General features: G+C 43.4%; 1 protein-coding gene across 2 annotated transcripts in view; it reads right to left on the bottom strand.

Annotated features, from left to right (window-relative positions):
* The window catches only part of ddah1 (dimethylarginine dimethylaminohydrolase 1), an 88,226-nt gene that overhangs the window by 18,681 nt on the left and 54,519 nt on the right, over window positions 1-15,026 (bottom strand). For both annotated transcript variants that reach the window (XM_078258480.1, XM_078258479.1), the window contains exons 2-3: window positions 7,760-7,859; window positions 5,539-5,612 (exon numbers count right to left, since the gene is read on the bottom strand). In XM_078258480.1, coding sequence (XP_078114606.1) covers window positions 5,539-5,612; window positions 7,760-7,850 — 165 coding nt within the window. In that variant the 5' untranslated portion in view covers window positions 7,851-7,859. The remainder of the gene's footprint in view (window positions 1-5,538; window positions 5,613-7,759; window positions 7,860-15,026) is intronic.

The following is a 15,026-nucleotide window of genomic DNA, read 5'->3' as shown; positions in this document are numbered from 1 at the left end:
CTGGTGGGGCTTACCTCTACGCACAGTCTTGGTTCTGGAACCATACTCCTGGATAGGGGTTGGACTCTTTTCTTCTCCGGAGTTGCCCAGGGTGTGAGGCGCCGGGCGGGTGTGGGGATACTCACAAGCCCCGGGCTGAGCGCCGCTACGTTGGAGTTTAACCCGGTGGACGAGAGGGTCGCTTCCCCTACGCCTGCGGGTTGTGGGGGAAAAACTCTGACTGTTGTTTGTGCATATGTACCAAACAAGAGTTCAGAGTATTCGGCCTTCTTGAGACCTTGAGTGGAGTCCTGCATGGGGCTCCAGTCGGGGACTCCATAGTTCTGCTGGGGGGACTTCAACGCGCATGTGGGTAATGATGGAGACACATGGAGAGGCGTGATTGGGAGGAATGGCCTCCCTGATCTAAACCAGAGTGGTTGTTTGTTGTTGGACTTCTGTGCTAGTCATGGATTGTCTATAATCGAACACCATGTTCGAACATAGGGATGCTCATAAGTGTACTTGGTACCAGAGCACCCTAGGCCAAAGGTCAATGATCGATTTTATAATCGCTTTCATCTGATCTGAGGCCATATGTTTTGGACACTCGGGTGAAGAGAGGGGCGGAGCTGTCAACCGATCACCATCTGGTGGTGAGTTGGGTCAGGGGGTGGGGAAGACTCTGGACAGACCTGGTAAGCCCAAACGGGTAGTGCGGGTAAATTGGGAACGTCTGGAGGAGGCCCCTGTCCGACAGACTTTCAACTCACACCTCCGGCGGAGCTTTTCGTGCATCCCTGTGGAGGCTGGGGGGCATTGAACCCGAGTGGACAATGTTCAAAGTTTCCATTGCTGAAGCTGCGGTGAGGAGCTGTGGTCTTAGGGTCTTAGGTGCCTCAAGGGGCGGTAACCCGCGAACACCGTGGTGGACACCGGTGGTCAGGGAAGCCGTCCCGACTGAAGAAGGAGTCTTTCCGGGATATGTTATCCCAGACGACTCCGGAGGCAGTTGCAAGGTACCGAAGGGCCCGAAGGGCTGCAGCCTCTGCCGTGAAAGAGGCAAAGCAGCGTGTGTGGGAGAAGTTCGGAGAAGACATGGAGAAGGACTTTCGGTCGGCACCAAGGTACTTCTGAAAACCGTTCGCCACCTCAGGAGGGGGGAGCGGGAGAACCATCCAAGCTGTGTACAGTAAGGATGGGACGCTGTTGACCTCAACTGAGGAGGTAATAGGGCGGTGGAAGGAGCACTTTGAGGAACTCCTAAATCCGACTAATACGCCCTCTATGGTAGAGGCAGAGCTGGAGGATGAGGGGGGATTGGCATCAATTTCCCTGGTGGAGGTTGCTGAGGTAGTTAAACAACTCCACAGTGGCAAAGCCCCAGGAATTGATGAGATCCGTCCAGAAATGCTTAAAGCTCTGGGTGTGGAGGGGTTGTCTTGGTTGACACGCCTCTTCAACATTGTGTGGAAGTCTGGGACGGTGCCTAAGGAGTGGCAGACCGGAGTGGTGGTTCCCCTTTTTAAAAAGGGGGACCAGAGGGTGTGTGCCAATTACAGGGGTATCACACTTCTCAGCCTCCCGGTAAAGTCTACTCCAAGGTGCTGGAAAGGAGGGTTCGGTCGATGAGTCGAATCTCAGGTTGAAGAGGAACAATGCGGATTCCGTCCTGGTCGTGGAACAACGGACCAGATCTTTACTCGCAAGGATCCTGGAGGGAGCCTGGGAGTATGCCCAACCAGTCTACATGTGTTTTGTGGATCTGGAGAAGGCGTATGACCGGGTGCCCCGGGAGATACTGTGGGAGGTGCTGCGGGAGTACGGGGTGAGGGGGTCCCTTCTCAGGGCCATCCAATCTCTGTACGACCAAAGCGAGAGCTGTGTCCGGGTTCTCGGCAGTAAGTCGGACTCGTTTCAGGTGAGAGTTGGCCTCCGCCAGGGCTGCGCTTGTCACCAATCCTGTTTGTAGTATTTATGGACAGGATATCGACGCGTAGTCGGGGTGGAGAGGGGTTGCAGTTCGGTGGGCTGGGGATCTCATCGCTGCTTTTTGCAGATGATGTGGTCCTGATGGCATCATCGGCCTGTGACCTTCAGCACTCACTGGATCGGTTCGCAGCCGAGTGTGAAGCGGCTGGGATGAGGATCAGCACCTCTAAATCGGAGGCCATGGTTCTCAGCAGGAAACCGATGGAGTGCCTTCTCCAGGTAGGGAATGAGTCCTTACCCCAAGTGAAGGAGTTCAAGTACCTTGGGGTCTTGTTCGCGAGTGAGGGGACAATGGAGCGGGAGATTGGTCGGAGAATCGGCACAGCAGGTGCGGTATTACATTCAATTTATCGCACCGTTAGACGAAAAGAGAGCTGAGCCAGAAGGCAAAGCTCTCAATCTACCGGTCAGTTTTTTGTTCCTACCCTCACCTATGGTCATGAAGGCTGGGTCATGACCGAAAGAACAAGATCCTGGGTACAAGCGGCCGAAATGGGTTTCCTCAGGAGGGTAGCTGGCGTCTCCCTTAGAGATAGGGTGAGAAGCTCAGTTATCTGTGAGGAGCTCGGAGTAGAGCCGCTGCTCCTTTGCGTCGAAAGGAGCCAGTTGAGGTGGTTCGGGCATCTGGTAAGGATGCCCCCTGGGCGCCTCCCTAGGGAGGTGTTCCAGGCACGTCCAGCTGGGAGGAGGCCTCGGGGGAGACCCAGGACTAGGTGGAGGGATTATATCTCTAACCTGGCCTGGGAACGCCTCGGGATCCCCCAGTCGGAGCTGGTTAATGTGGCCCGGGAAAGGAAAGTTTGGGGTCCCCTGCTGGAACTGCTACCCCCGCGACCCGACCCCGGATAAGCGGATGAAGATGGATGGATGGTGTTTGCCCTCCCAAATCACCTTTTATATCAGGGTCAACAACTGCTTGCTTCATCACTGTAAACAGGGGTGGCAGATGTTTGCATTAAAGGTGCTGTAGGTAGGATTGTGAAAATCCAGGACTTAGCCAAAATGGTTTAACATCGACAACTTCTGAGTCCCTCCCCCTTTCCGGTAAAGCCCAAAACTGTCTCCTAAGCCCCTCCCCTCAGAAGGGAGAATGAATGCGTGTGCATGAACAGTGATTGACACGCAGTTAGACACTCCCCCCTGGCCCTGATTGGTGCATCTGAACAGGGAGCTGTGTTTTTTTTTCAAATCGCACTACAGGCTGTAGGTGGTGCCAGAAGAGCCAGATTTTTTTTAATGACCTGCTTCATGTAGTTCTACTGGAACATAGGGTCAGTTTCAGCAAATATGACAGAAAGTTAGTTTTAGAAGTCTTACCTACTGCACCTTCAATAGCTGATTCAAAAGCTGAGGCCTGGATCTGGGCGGGCCTTAATGACTAATTGAGACTCTTTACAGCTGCATCCATCAATAATCTCCGCTTCAGTGGTGATACTTAAAGTAGAAATACTTTTTAAAATTATACTCTGCACAAGTATTTATCCTTTTGGTTACTGTTACTTTTATGTCAATAGGTCCACCATTGATACTTTAACTTCCAAGATTGTTGTTCCTTGCTAAATGTACAGAGTTACTGTATATATAAATAGATATTGTTTCGAATGTGTCCAGTTTGTGACCTTTGCAATCATCAGAGAAACAGCTCTCTGCCAACTAGCTTACAAAAATGTCAGGTTGTATTTTCTTGTCATCAATTTGTTTATAAATACAGCCAATAAGATGCGTCGAAGGGATTCTACATCTACCAGCAACAGTTCATGTTTATATGTACTGTATAGCATATAGTCCACCTAGACAGTGGATGGATGGAGGATAGATATAATGGACAGAAAGCATGGGGTGGAGGAAGGAAGAGATTGATGGAGGGAGAAATGGAATTAGAGAGAACAGGAGGTAGAACAGGATGAAAAAAGCAAGATGAATGAATTGATGATGCCGTTATCTTCCTGGCCTGAAGCTTTTATGATTAATAACATGTTTATATCTTTCTTTCTTGTTTGCAATGTCCGATTGCCTTCAGCAGGCTTGTGCATTAATAGACTTCAGAAGGCAGGATGGTGGTTGTATATTAACAAAAAGATAGATCTGTTAAGATATTCACTCACTCATACTGTAAAGTGCCAATGACAACGGATTCAATACATATTTTCATAATGATTAATAGTTTTTCAGCTCATTGTTTTTGGTTTCACAGTTTTCTACAACTAACATTGGTCTTAACAGTGTTGTTATGTTGTTACAATGTTTTATGCAAAAAAAGCTCTAAAAAACCACTGTACGCTGTCTGTCTAGCAACAAACGGCAGACTGAGAGTCAGATATTTCCCTCAGGATTGGGTGGAAACCAAAATAGAGCTAAAATCAGTTTGAATATTGGACTTACATCCGGCAGTTGGCCCGAAACAAGACTCCAAATAAATGCTTATGATATTATGTTTCTGCTGGATGTGCAAATATGCAATTGTTGGCTAGCATGTTTGCCATGTCAACTTTGTAAAGTATATGTCATTATTATAACACAAAGTGGCTATACCCATCAATTAATTCAGGTTAAAGTACATTGTATGTACTATGCATGTATATTATGTAATGGGTCGCTTAGACACTCACTTCAGTCAGTTTCGAGCAAGGTAACTCTACATTCATTTATGCTTTCTGTCTATATAATGGACAGAAAGCATGGGGTGGAGGGAAGCAGAGATGGATGGAGGGAGAAATGGAATTAGAGAGAACAGGATGAAAAAAGCAAGATGAATGGAGTGATGATGCTGTTATCTTCCTGGCCTGAAGCCAAAATTGATAACATGTTTATATCTTTCTTTCTTGTTTGCGATGTCCGATTGCTCACAGCAGGCTTGTGCATTTATAAGACTTCAGAAGGCAGGGTGGTGGATGTATATTAAAAAAAAGATATTTCTGTTAAAGCACCAAAGCACTTTTCCTCTTCCGTCCCTCTACAGGTTGGAAGCAGAATTGTCCATTACCGTTCTCATTGAACTACAGTGCCACTACCCGATCTGGCAAACTTGCATAGCGCGGTTTTAGCCAATAGAGGGCCGCAAAGCAAATGCAAAAGTGCCGTTCACCCTGTTACGAGTTGATGAACCACTGAAACGATTTTGGAAACATTATTTTAAAAGGTACAAAAGAATCTTTGGTGTTCCTTTAAGATATTCACTCACTCATAAAGTAAAGTGCCAATAACAACGGATTCAAAACATATTTTCATAATGATTAACAGATTTTCAGCTCCTTGTTTTGCGGCCTGGAACTAACATCGGTCTTAACAGTGTTGTTTCCAGCTGCAGCAAGCAGATGTTTTGTGCAAAGCTAAAAGCTCTGGTTGCCATGTCAACTTTATAAGGTGATAATATGTCAATATTATAATATATATATTTAGATTTATTTGGGCTGCCCCAACGTGGCTATACCCATCAATTAATTCAGATTAAAGTACATTGTATGTGCATATTTGTGCATGTATATTATGTAACGGGTCGCTTACACACAAACTTTAGTCAGTTTCGAGCAAGGTAACTTTACGTTAATGTGCACCATTTAAACTCACCTTAAAAGCATCTGCTAGAATCTCTGCTCCTCTCTGATTGGTCCGTTTGGAAAGGCCCACAAAGAACTCTCGACCTGAAGAAAGAACGAGACGCCACTGAAGTTGTGTAAGCGAATATCAATTCAATTAAACTCAATTCAATATAATTCAATCCGAAACACAGCTCGCCACAGATCAACAGATACATACACAATAGATAGTAACTAAAAACTATCAAAGGCTAATAGTTTAAAAAAAACTATATATGGACACCTGCATATAGGACTTATAGTAACAATTAGCATAATATTTGCAGTATGAACAAACATACAACATCTAAACAGTCTAAAATCTGTTAAATTTACAGTCATAAAGTCTAAAAATCTTGAACACCAGCAATACAGTGAGTCTGTGGATCTACTGTAGGTGAACACTGCAGTCACCACAGTGCAATGTTTATGCATGCCTGTGAGAAAGGCCAAATGTGGTCAGAATGGTGGGGCATAAGCAGACAGAGCCCTGGATGCCTGGCGAGGCTGCAGCAGCACACTGAGCGCCGGGATGGGCTCCTAACCTAGCTGCTGAGGCTTTACAATGAGTCGTTAGCCGGGGTCTTGCCAACAGGAAATGTTTCTAGCTCTGCCATGTGAAACCGATTTCAGCTAGAAGGAACGAGCGCATAGAGCCAGCGTCTAGAAACCAAATTAAGTGTACGATACTCTTTTTCCCTGTGGCCTGCGCAGTGTAGATGACACTGACCCACATTTTAACTCACCACACAACTGTGTCCACAATTCTCTGCCCTCACCAAATTTTATTAACTGATGCCAGAGGAATAAAAGTCCCATGGTGAGAGCGTGGAGTCCTGCTGCTTCGATTTGATCATACAGTATGGTACGCAGTGTTTTTGCTAGAGAACATTTTTTGAGGGAAGTTCTGCTTAGTGTGCTGAGGCACCAGGTCATAGAGGTTGTGCAGAGGAATGTTTGTGTGCAGGATCCCGAAACACAGACACAAAATTACAGACACACAACCCTCTGTTCACTTAGTAAACTGAGTGTGAGCTGAGACTACTCAAACTCTGCTATCTCGCTGCTCTCAAATCTTTTCTGTTTACAGTTACATCCTCTTATTTGTTACTTAAAATCAACAACCACATGCATAGTTCTTGGAGGTAATGGATTACAGTAAAACCCAAGTTCATCTGTGGTTAGTCAGTTGTCAGACTTCTCCCTGACCCGTTACCATGTTTTGAATCCAGAGTGACATTTGTAAAGTGTATCAAGTTAGAAATAACACTTTTGTATTTTAATGAGATGCAAAAGTAATGGATGAGGCGGAGGCAAACACAACACAAAGCATCCTGTTGGGCGATTTCATCAGACTCCTGCAAGCCAATCAGAACGATGTAAGTTATGTTGCTGCTTTACAATATTTTCTACAATGGTCTTAGAATTTCTGCATTTGTTTATGGTCTTTCGTGGAAAAATCTTCCGTCACGCACGTCATTACTGACCTCAATCATTGAAGCAAAATTGAAAAATATATTTTTTAAACTGTTCGTGAGAACAAAAAATTTACTTATCTGTGTGCTGATTGATTTAAATGCATGCCATGCAGGAAATCAAACTAAAAGCATCCAAGCTTATAATGGAAATATTTCATTTCTGTTGACAGTGTGGGAAGCAATGTTCATGTGCCATGATAATGTAAACCTGCATTTAAGAAAACATGGAATGGCCCCATGGCCTTTCACTAGTTCCACTTACATGACACACTTTACAGTTTACAAGTTTACAAACTCTAAGAAAATCAGGCAACATCACTAGTATGTTGTTTAATCCATCCATGTGTTAAATACTTAATGAAGATTTTTGTTTTTCTTTTGCTGTAGATCCTGATTTAGATACGTTAAATGAGCTATAAAGCTTTGATTTTGTGTTTTTTGTTGTGTAATGGTACTCATGGTAGCTTTTACTGTTAAAATGAAGTTGTACAACACTTTGGTCTATGTTAAATTATGTTGACCAATTTTTGACTGATTTTACAAAATTTCAGGTGTGCATGTATCCACTTTTGCACCCAGTACAAACCGACACAGACAACATAGTGCCACCTCTCAAGCCATACAATATATAAACGCCAACAGTAACCTGTCTCACCTTCACAGTTTCATTTATATATTATATATAGACGTTTAAGGTGTTCAAGAAAATTCAGTGATTGAGGAGACATAGTTTACCTGTAAAAAGCACATCTCCTCCATCCAGCGTGGCGTTCTCGTCAGTCATTTCCACAATGTTCAGATTCAAATCCTTCAGAGCTCCTTTCATTGCCTCCGTCTGGAACAACCACAAGGACACAAACAAGAAATACACATAAAACATCTGCTGATATTAAACACAAGACTGAACTCTGATGACGTACAGTAAGCTACACCACCAAATGGCCCAAACCATCAGCATTTCCTATCTTCAAGAATATTATGATATGGTCCAGTTCTAATCAGACATCTGTAAACAAGATGATGAAAATCAGTGTGAGGACTTTCACTGGATATCTGGAAGGCACAGTGTTTAGCAGTACTCAGATTCCTGAGTTTGAGCGCAATGAAACCAAACCTTTTTCCCTCCAACAGGTTGCGATGACATCATTTTAATGAGCCATTAATGTACGTTCAAACTTTTACGAGGCAGTGGCTGCGGAAAATAGGTATGATGAAGGACCAACACAAACTCTAAAAAAATCCTCTTCCTGTCCTCATGTTCTGGGTCATTTGTCTTTCATATATTCATAGGAAGGAAGTAAAAGGATGGCTGCCACCCGGAGAGCATTAACATATATTATGAAATGCATTCCCTGGATGGAAAGTGAGGGGGCAAACCACATTTCACCTACATGTCCTCTATGCTGCACTCAATACCTAAGGAAAGAGCAGGTCTCTTTTTGGCTGAACTTCAGCTGGTCTGCTCTCCTGTCTGACCGCCCAGTGTGCTTTTACTGTCCTGTTTTTGGGGCTCCTGTGGGAGTAGTTTCCAAGGCCAGTCATGTTAGAGCATCAGTGTTTCCACAAGCCCTATCTCACTATGACCTCAGCCTGCTCACTGTGCTTTTTGGCGAACACAATGCTTCTGCTTTTCCTCATTTTGTGGAAGGCCGAACCATGAAGTCATCCAGGTAGACGGCCATGCACGCCCCAGATAAGACAATTAAGGCCTGCATTTCCTTATGTAAAAAATAAAAAATAAATACATTATGGCATTATACACTCGGTTGCCAGTTTAATAGGCACACCTAGCTGCAGTCTAATACAACAGTCTTGCAATAAATCCTAACTTCGACTGTATGCTCATTTTGGGGTTTGTGGAGCTATTGAATTGTATTGTTATACTGACAGGTGTTTCTACCATTTTTCCCCATACATATCAATGAGGGTAGGCTAAATAACACCTATCTGCATAATGTAATACAGTTCAACAGTACCACAAACTACATCCTACAAAAAAAGCATTCAGTTGATTCAACACCTCTCTACACCTCTTTTAAAAAAAACATTGTAACCTTCATTAAGGATTATAATACAGGTCTATTGTATTAGACTGCATTAGTATTAGCTTAGTTAGCAACTGAGTGTTTATTCAGTAATGACATGTATTAGTTTTTACAGCCGTTTGTTTGCATGACTACTTCTTTAAATTACCTTATGACTCAATGGCTCACAACCACAATGGCACTTCCAATCTATTCACTTTTCTGAAAACAGACTGTGGAATTCCACAGAATCATCAAATCCATTAGTGGTTTCTTAAAAGCTTTGATATCAACAGTGTGCAGCTTACGGATAAGTATAAGTCATTCATGCAATGCAATAACAAACCAAGGCACCACTAAGGTTTGTAGGTATGTTGGGTGCCAAATAAAAAGGTTGAGTCAGATTCTGAACAACTATAAAATCCAAATGACTATTTTCTATGGATCTTAGCTGTTCCCAGTCATGTTGCTCAATCACTAATTCATCTTTTTTTTTTATTGTGAGGAAACCTCAGTCAGTTCAAACTTTTAATGTACAGTATTAACACAACCTTGTCTGTATGTCTGTGCCAATCAGAGGCCAGATTTGCACAATTAAGCTGGAGAACAGGGAACTACTATTTGATACCCTGTCCAGATCATATTGAGTATAATCAAAACACCTTTACCGACAAGGCCACACACATTATACACACTGTGTCTTCACCATCATTATCAGCCACTGTTTTTTCCTTTCTTCTTCTGCCTGTAGCACACTGGAGCCTCCACTATCACAGTGGTCGTCTGCCCAGGAATCTGCAGGACTGTAAGAAGCAGCTCTTTACCTCAGCTCTCTGGCATTTCCTCTGATATCACTGGAGGTGATGTGACCCAAAGGGTGTTTAGGGCCCCTCCTCCCCATGTGATGTAATGGCCACTATACACAGACAACAGTGTGATATCTGCTCTGTCTGCGTGTGTGGTAGAGAACACCAATTAGGATGTCTTTCCACACTGACCCAAGTAAAATAATAGCTTTTGAGTTTGGATGAGATATTTTGTATACACAGAAAATAAGATGTGGACAAAGCACAAATACTTTGGTATAGCATGCATTAGAACCATTCACAGTCACAACATTTTAGTGAGGTTCCTCCCCGCTAAAAAGGTTAGTGCACACTGAGGAGAAGATTGAGTGTAGTGATGTAATGGGCTTGTGTATACAGTTTGTGAATGGTCAGGCATGCGCTAACTACCCAAACATAAATTACAGACTAACTTTAATTAAACAAAGGTTGTTGCCCAAATCCTGCAAGAGAAACTAGAAACACTAAAATGCTCACAAAGCAGATCTTGTGTAATATCAATGTCTATTCTAACATCAGTTTCCAATGACTTAAACTTGCATTTTACATCAGCATCATATATGGGTTCGGCTTGATTGTCATTTAAGTAGGGCCACCTGTGGCTGAAAATGACACACTCAGCTGTGTTCTTGTACTGTACGACCAAGTGTGAGCCAGATCTGACCCATATATTGCTTCTAGATTTGGTTCTAGTTTTGTGGGTGCACTCCAGGCTAGCTTTGGCCCTGTGCCAAAGTCAGAAATTGAACAGGTAAGCATGGGCTGTTGCAATTTAAGGCACATTTGGGTCAAATTGTTTCATTTCCTGGGTGGTAGCATCAAGAGAAATCAGCAAAAATAGAGCGAATGTGTCCATTTTGCCTTTAAAACATCCTAAATTCCAAAGCATGTGTCCCACATTGTGCCCTGTTGGCTTGCGATCCTGTGCAGGACTTATTGGAGCTAATCTGGTTGGTGCTGAAAATATTCAAAGACTACAATGGCCATAGGGATGTACATGCTCAGCTACAAGGTTCCCATTGGCTGTGGTGTTTAAGCAATTCTCAGCTGGCACCAACAGGCCTGACTTAAGTCAAGAAAACCCTCCTAAAACCATCCCACTGCTGACCTGCATTCTTCATGTAGTTTAAGGCATATTGTAGCAGAAACACAGATTTTTTTGAAGCAGATAACCTATATACTTTTGCGTAGTTGGGTAGTAGGGTTCAATGAGTTGACATGACCCCCTACAATCATTCATATCTCAAGCTGCTCTTTTTGAAGTTGTGGGGGAAAGTCAGTTATCATCAACAGTAAAGTGGAAGCATTTAAAGGAATAGTTCAACATTTTGGTAAAAAATTCTGTTTGTACGATAAGCAAAACTAGTGGTTTTCCTGTTCCAGTCTTTGTGCCAAGCTAAGCTGACCACAGCTGGCTGTAGGTTCATGTTTACCATACAGACATGAGAGTGGCATCGATATTCTCACCCACTCCAGGTGAGAAAGTGAATAAGAATAGTTCCCAAAGTCACAAACAATACCTTCAACAGGTGCAGACATTTCAAGTTTCTTTTTTGTTAGAATACACCATCTTCATGGTGCGAACTACAGGGGAGCTAGCTTAATAAGACATGGGCTCTCCTGAAAACGTGATTTGTGAAATTTTGGGCCATTAATCAGCACACTAAGTTCTTGAAATCCATTCTGCAGTTAGCATCATATAGCCATGACGGAAAAAAAACAAGGCAGTTTAATTGATTTTGGTTTTATGAAGAAATTCTGTAGTGATGACGTTAATAGCACGACCGATTCACCAGCTGCAAGCCCTGTTGGCACACCTCCCGCCGGGGTGACAACTGAAGAAGAAGCTGAAGAAATAATGTCCTCTCTGGCTGAAGATGGTGGTGGTAACAGCTCGTCAGAGGCTGGTCACCATCCTAACCCCTCTTGTTCCTCTCTCCCGTTATATTGGAACAGTCAGCAGTGGAGAGACTGGAAGAGCCCATATACATGGCGGTTTGTTAACCCTTGTGTCGTCTTTAACCCTTGAGAGAGATTATCTATTGATTGATGGAATAGCTGACAGTATAACACCTTTGCATCTTGAGCAAAGTCACACTTGGCCATTGGCTGCATCCTTTGGTTTTATTCAGAATAGATGCAAGTAACAGCTGCATGTTTTTCACTTCACTTTTTCATATTTTTATAGCAAAGTTCTTGTTGTTTAATTTCAGGCTGGAGGCAATTCCAGGTACAACTCCCAATACACTTTTGTTTGCAGAGTAAAGTTGAAGCTCAAACGGAACATGTTATAGGCCGTTTCCCCTGCAGGGAGATCACAAACTAAAACCTAAGTGTTGCTCCTCCAACAGGCTTCAGGCAATACTGTAACTACAGTCTGCAAACACTGTGGACACAGCACTTTGTTCAAATGCTAACACGCTGCTGGCAAAACGGTTAAGGATGGAAGCTTGTGGTGCGTTGCTTAGGCCTAATTGAACGGAGGAATTATGGTATTCTTCGGTAGCCTGAGTAACTTTAAATGGTCTTCATGTGAAATCTCAAAGACAGCCTGATGCTTGTTTATAGACTATTTGTGGGTGGCTGTTTGCTGTTTGACCTATCAATTCCTGTCGATAAAGTATAATAGGGTAAATCCTGTATAGTGCATACACTTGTAGCGGTTATGTATCTTTGTAAGTCATTGTAAGTCACAAGCGCACGACCCCCCGGTGAAAAAAGTGGGCTCCCCCAAAGGCCACGGTATAGTTCGAACAATGACCTTCTTTAGTAGCTCTGTCTTTCCTCGCCGGTCCTTTTTCTCTTCTTCTCCTCCTTCACTGTATTTCTTACTTTCTTTGTCTCTCACATTCCCTCTATTCTCTGTTAGACCCTCGTGGCAGGGTCAAGAATGCTCCTACAGTGGCTTTTCATGCTGAGTGTCCTATTATCTCTCACTGTGAGGGACATCCAATACCCCACCCGGCCTAGGTGCCAACTCTCTTTGCCAGCACCTCTTTCTCCTTTCCCTCCAACCCTCTATTCTCCTGGTCCCCCTGAGGAGCTTGGCCAGGCAACATGCTGTTAGCCAGCACCCTGCTTTGAATGAAAAAGGCCTTTGAAAAATTCATTAGGGGCTGAAGGCTCTGAGATTCAGTCGGTCTGCCTGCCACATTCCTGCCGTTCCAGCACAGGACAGGGGAGACAGAGCAGAGAGAACAACCTTTTATTTGGGGCTTTTTATGGACCCCTTCTCCATTCTCTCGCCCCTGGTACCCGTTGATATCACATTCTGCTAAAAAGGACTATCAGTCTGATAGAGCAGGGTGCATTTGGAAAGGGAATAGAGTACACAACAATAGCATTCCTGAAGGTCATCCTAGCCTCCCTACACCAGGCAACCGAGTCCCACGCTCCAACATAATGGGGACACAGCATTCCTTTAAGTCTCACAGGCAAAGAGGTCAACCTCTTTAAATGACACTTATCAGCTGCAGTTTGTGAATTTATAAAGTGTATGAAATCAATGACATATAATGCCAAACAGTTTGGTTGGTAAAGACAACAAAGAGAACGTTAAGCAGTGATTTGAACACAATTGCTAAAACTAATAAGTATCTGTATACATATATGCATGTTTTATTGGGGGCTGGGTGGTACAAGAAAAGAATTCCTCTGAAGGGGTGCCATGGCCTAAAAAGGTTTGGGAACCACTGGCCTAATTTCACATCCAGCAGACATGGAATAACATTAGCATTCGTCAGGAGTTGTGTTTCTGGCCACCTGGCAATTACAAGTTCAACAATGTACTCTCCTTTTAGCTCTGTTTTGGTCTCCCCCAACTCTTGAGAGATCCTATGTTAACCATCTAGTTGCTAACTGTGACTGTTGTTTGGTATTGAGCAGTGTACAGTGGGTTTATGAGAGCTTTTTTTGTTGAAAACAGCTGCCTGCTGCGGCTGGAAACTGGGTTGATGAGAGTGAACCAAAACAGTAAAGTTGCAGGCCATAAAAATGAAAACAATGAGCTGAAAGACAATACAAATATCCATAGAGCTGTGATAAACTGCAGAGCTCAGCGATAATTCACGTCATCACTACACTAAGTAATTTGATCCATTGTTGTAATAAAAATTATTGGAGCTTTGAGGCTTCTTTAAGAATCTGAAAGGACTTAAAAACATAAACAATCAGTCAAAAGCTGCAGTCTATTGATTCAAAGAGCTGTGTGTAAAAACAAAGACAAACAGTGACTTGCTTGTATTGACATACAGTATAGGCACAAGTTTGAACAGTGAGTCATGTGCGTCATAGCTGAGGTTTTGGCTGGACACCCAGGACACAGATGATGATCGTAACAGATAGAGCAGATAGAGGCCTAATGCAGAGGAAAGTTCAAAGACCAGTGGAATACAGAACGGGAATGATGGCTGCATTTCAGGCCAATCAACGAAGTGGATTTTTAAATAAATGCACACACCTCATTAGCTATGCAGCGACAAGGTCGATAAGGCTATCTTAGCCTTTCAGGTATCAAGTCTCTGACGTCATGGAGGAAGAAGAGAAATTATTTTCTTTGTTTGCTGAGAGAAGTAAGTACGATTAAATGGCTCAAATATAGATTTGTCAAAAGTTTGCCAGGGGCAGCGGTTTCACTCAGTGCTTCTTTAGAAAAGAGCGCCTGAAGGCTTGAATAAATGGCAGCCATGAGGGAGAAAATCTACAGAATGTAATGGGGTTCTTACAGGGCTATTGTTACATCCATACACCTCTTACACTCCACTGCATAGCCCTACGTGCACACACTAAACACATAGAGGCTGTATACAGAACAAATCTGAAAGTGTGAAGTCCTCTTATCGGAAATCAGTATTTAATGATTTCTTTCTAGTCAGGAAGGAAGAAACCAGTAAGAACAGCAATCACAAGGTAGACAGGGCACTCATACATGAGTCACGCAGGTGGGTGCATAAATGGAAAAAAGGGCCCAGTCTGATGCTGTCATGGTGGTCAAATGTTAAATTCCTAAGGAAACTAACTGCGAGGGTTTGCACTGTCACAGCCTGTAACGAAAGTATGAAATGACAACAAGTCATTTAGTGGCAGCCAAGAGAAAACAAACCCTCCATGGCCTGTCATTGTGTTATCCAAACA

This window comes from Sander vitreus, chromosome 9 (assembly GCF_031162955.1).
Source record: "Sander vitreus isolate 19-12246 chromosome 9, sanVit1, whole genome shotgun sequence".
Taxonomy (NCBI): domain Eukaryota; kingdom Metazoa; phylum Chordata; class Actinopteri; order Perciformes; family Percidae; genus Sander; species Sander vitreus.
This window is presented reverse-complemented; position numbering and strand designations above follow the sequence as displayed.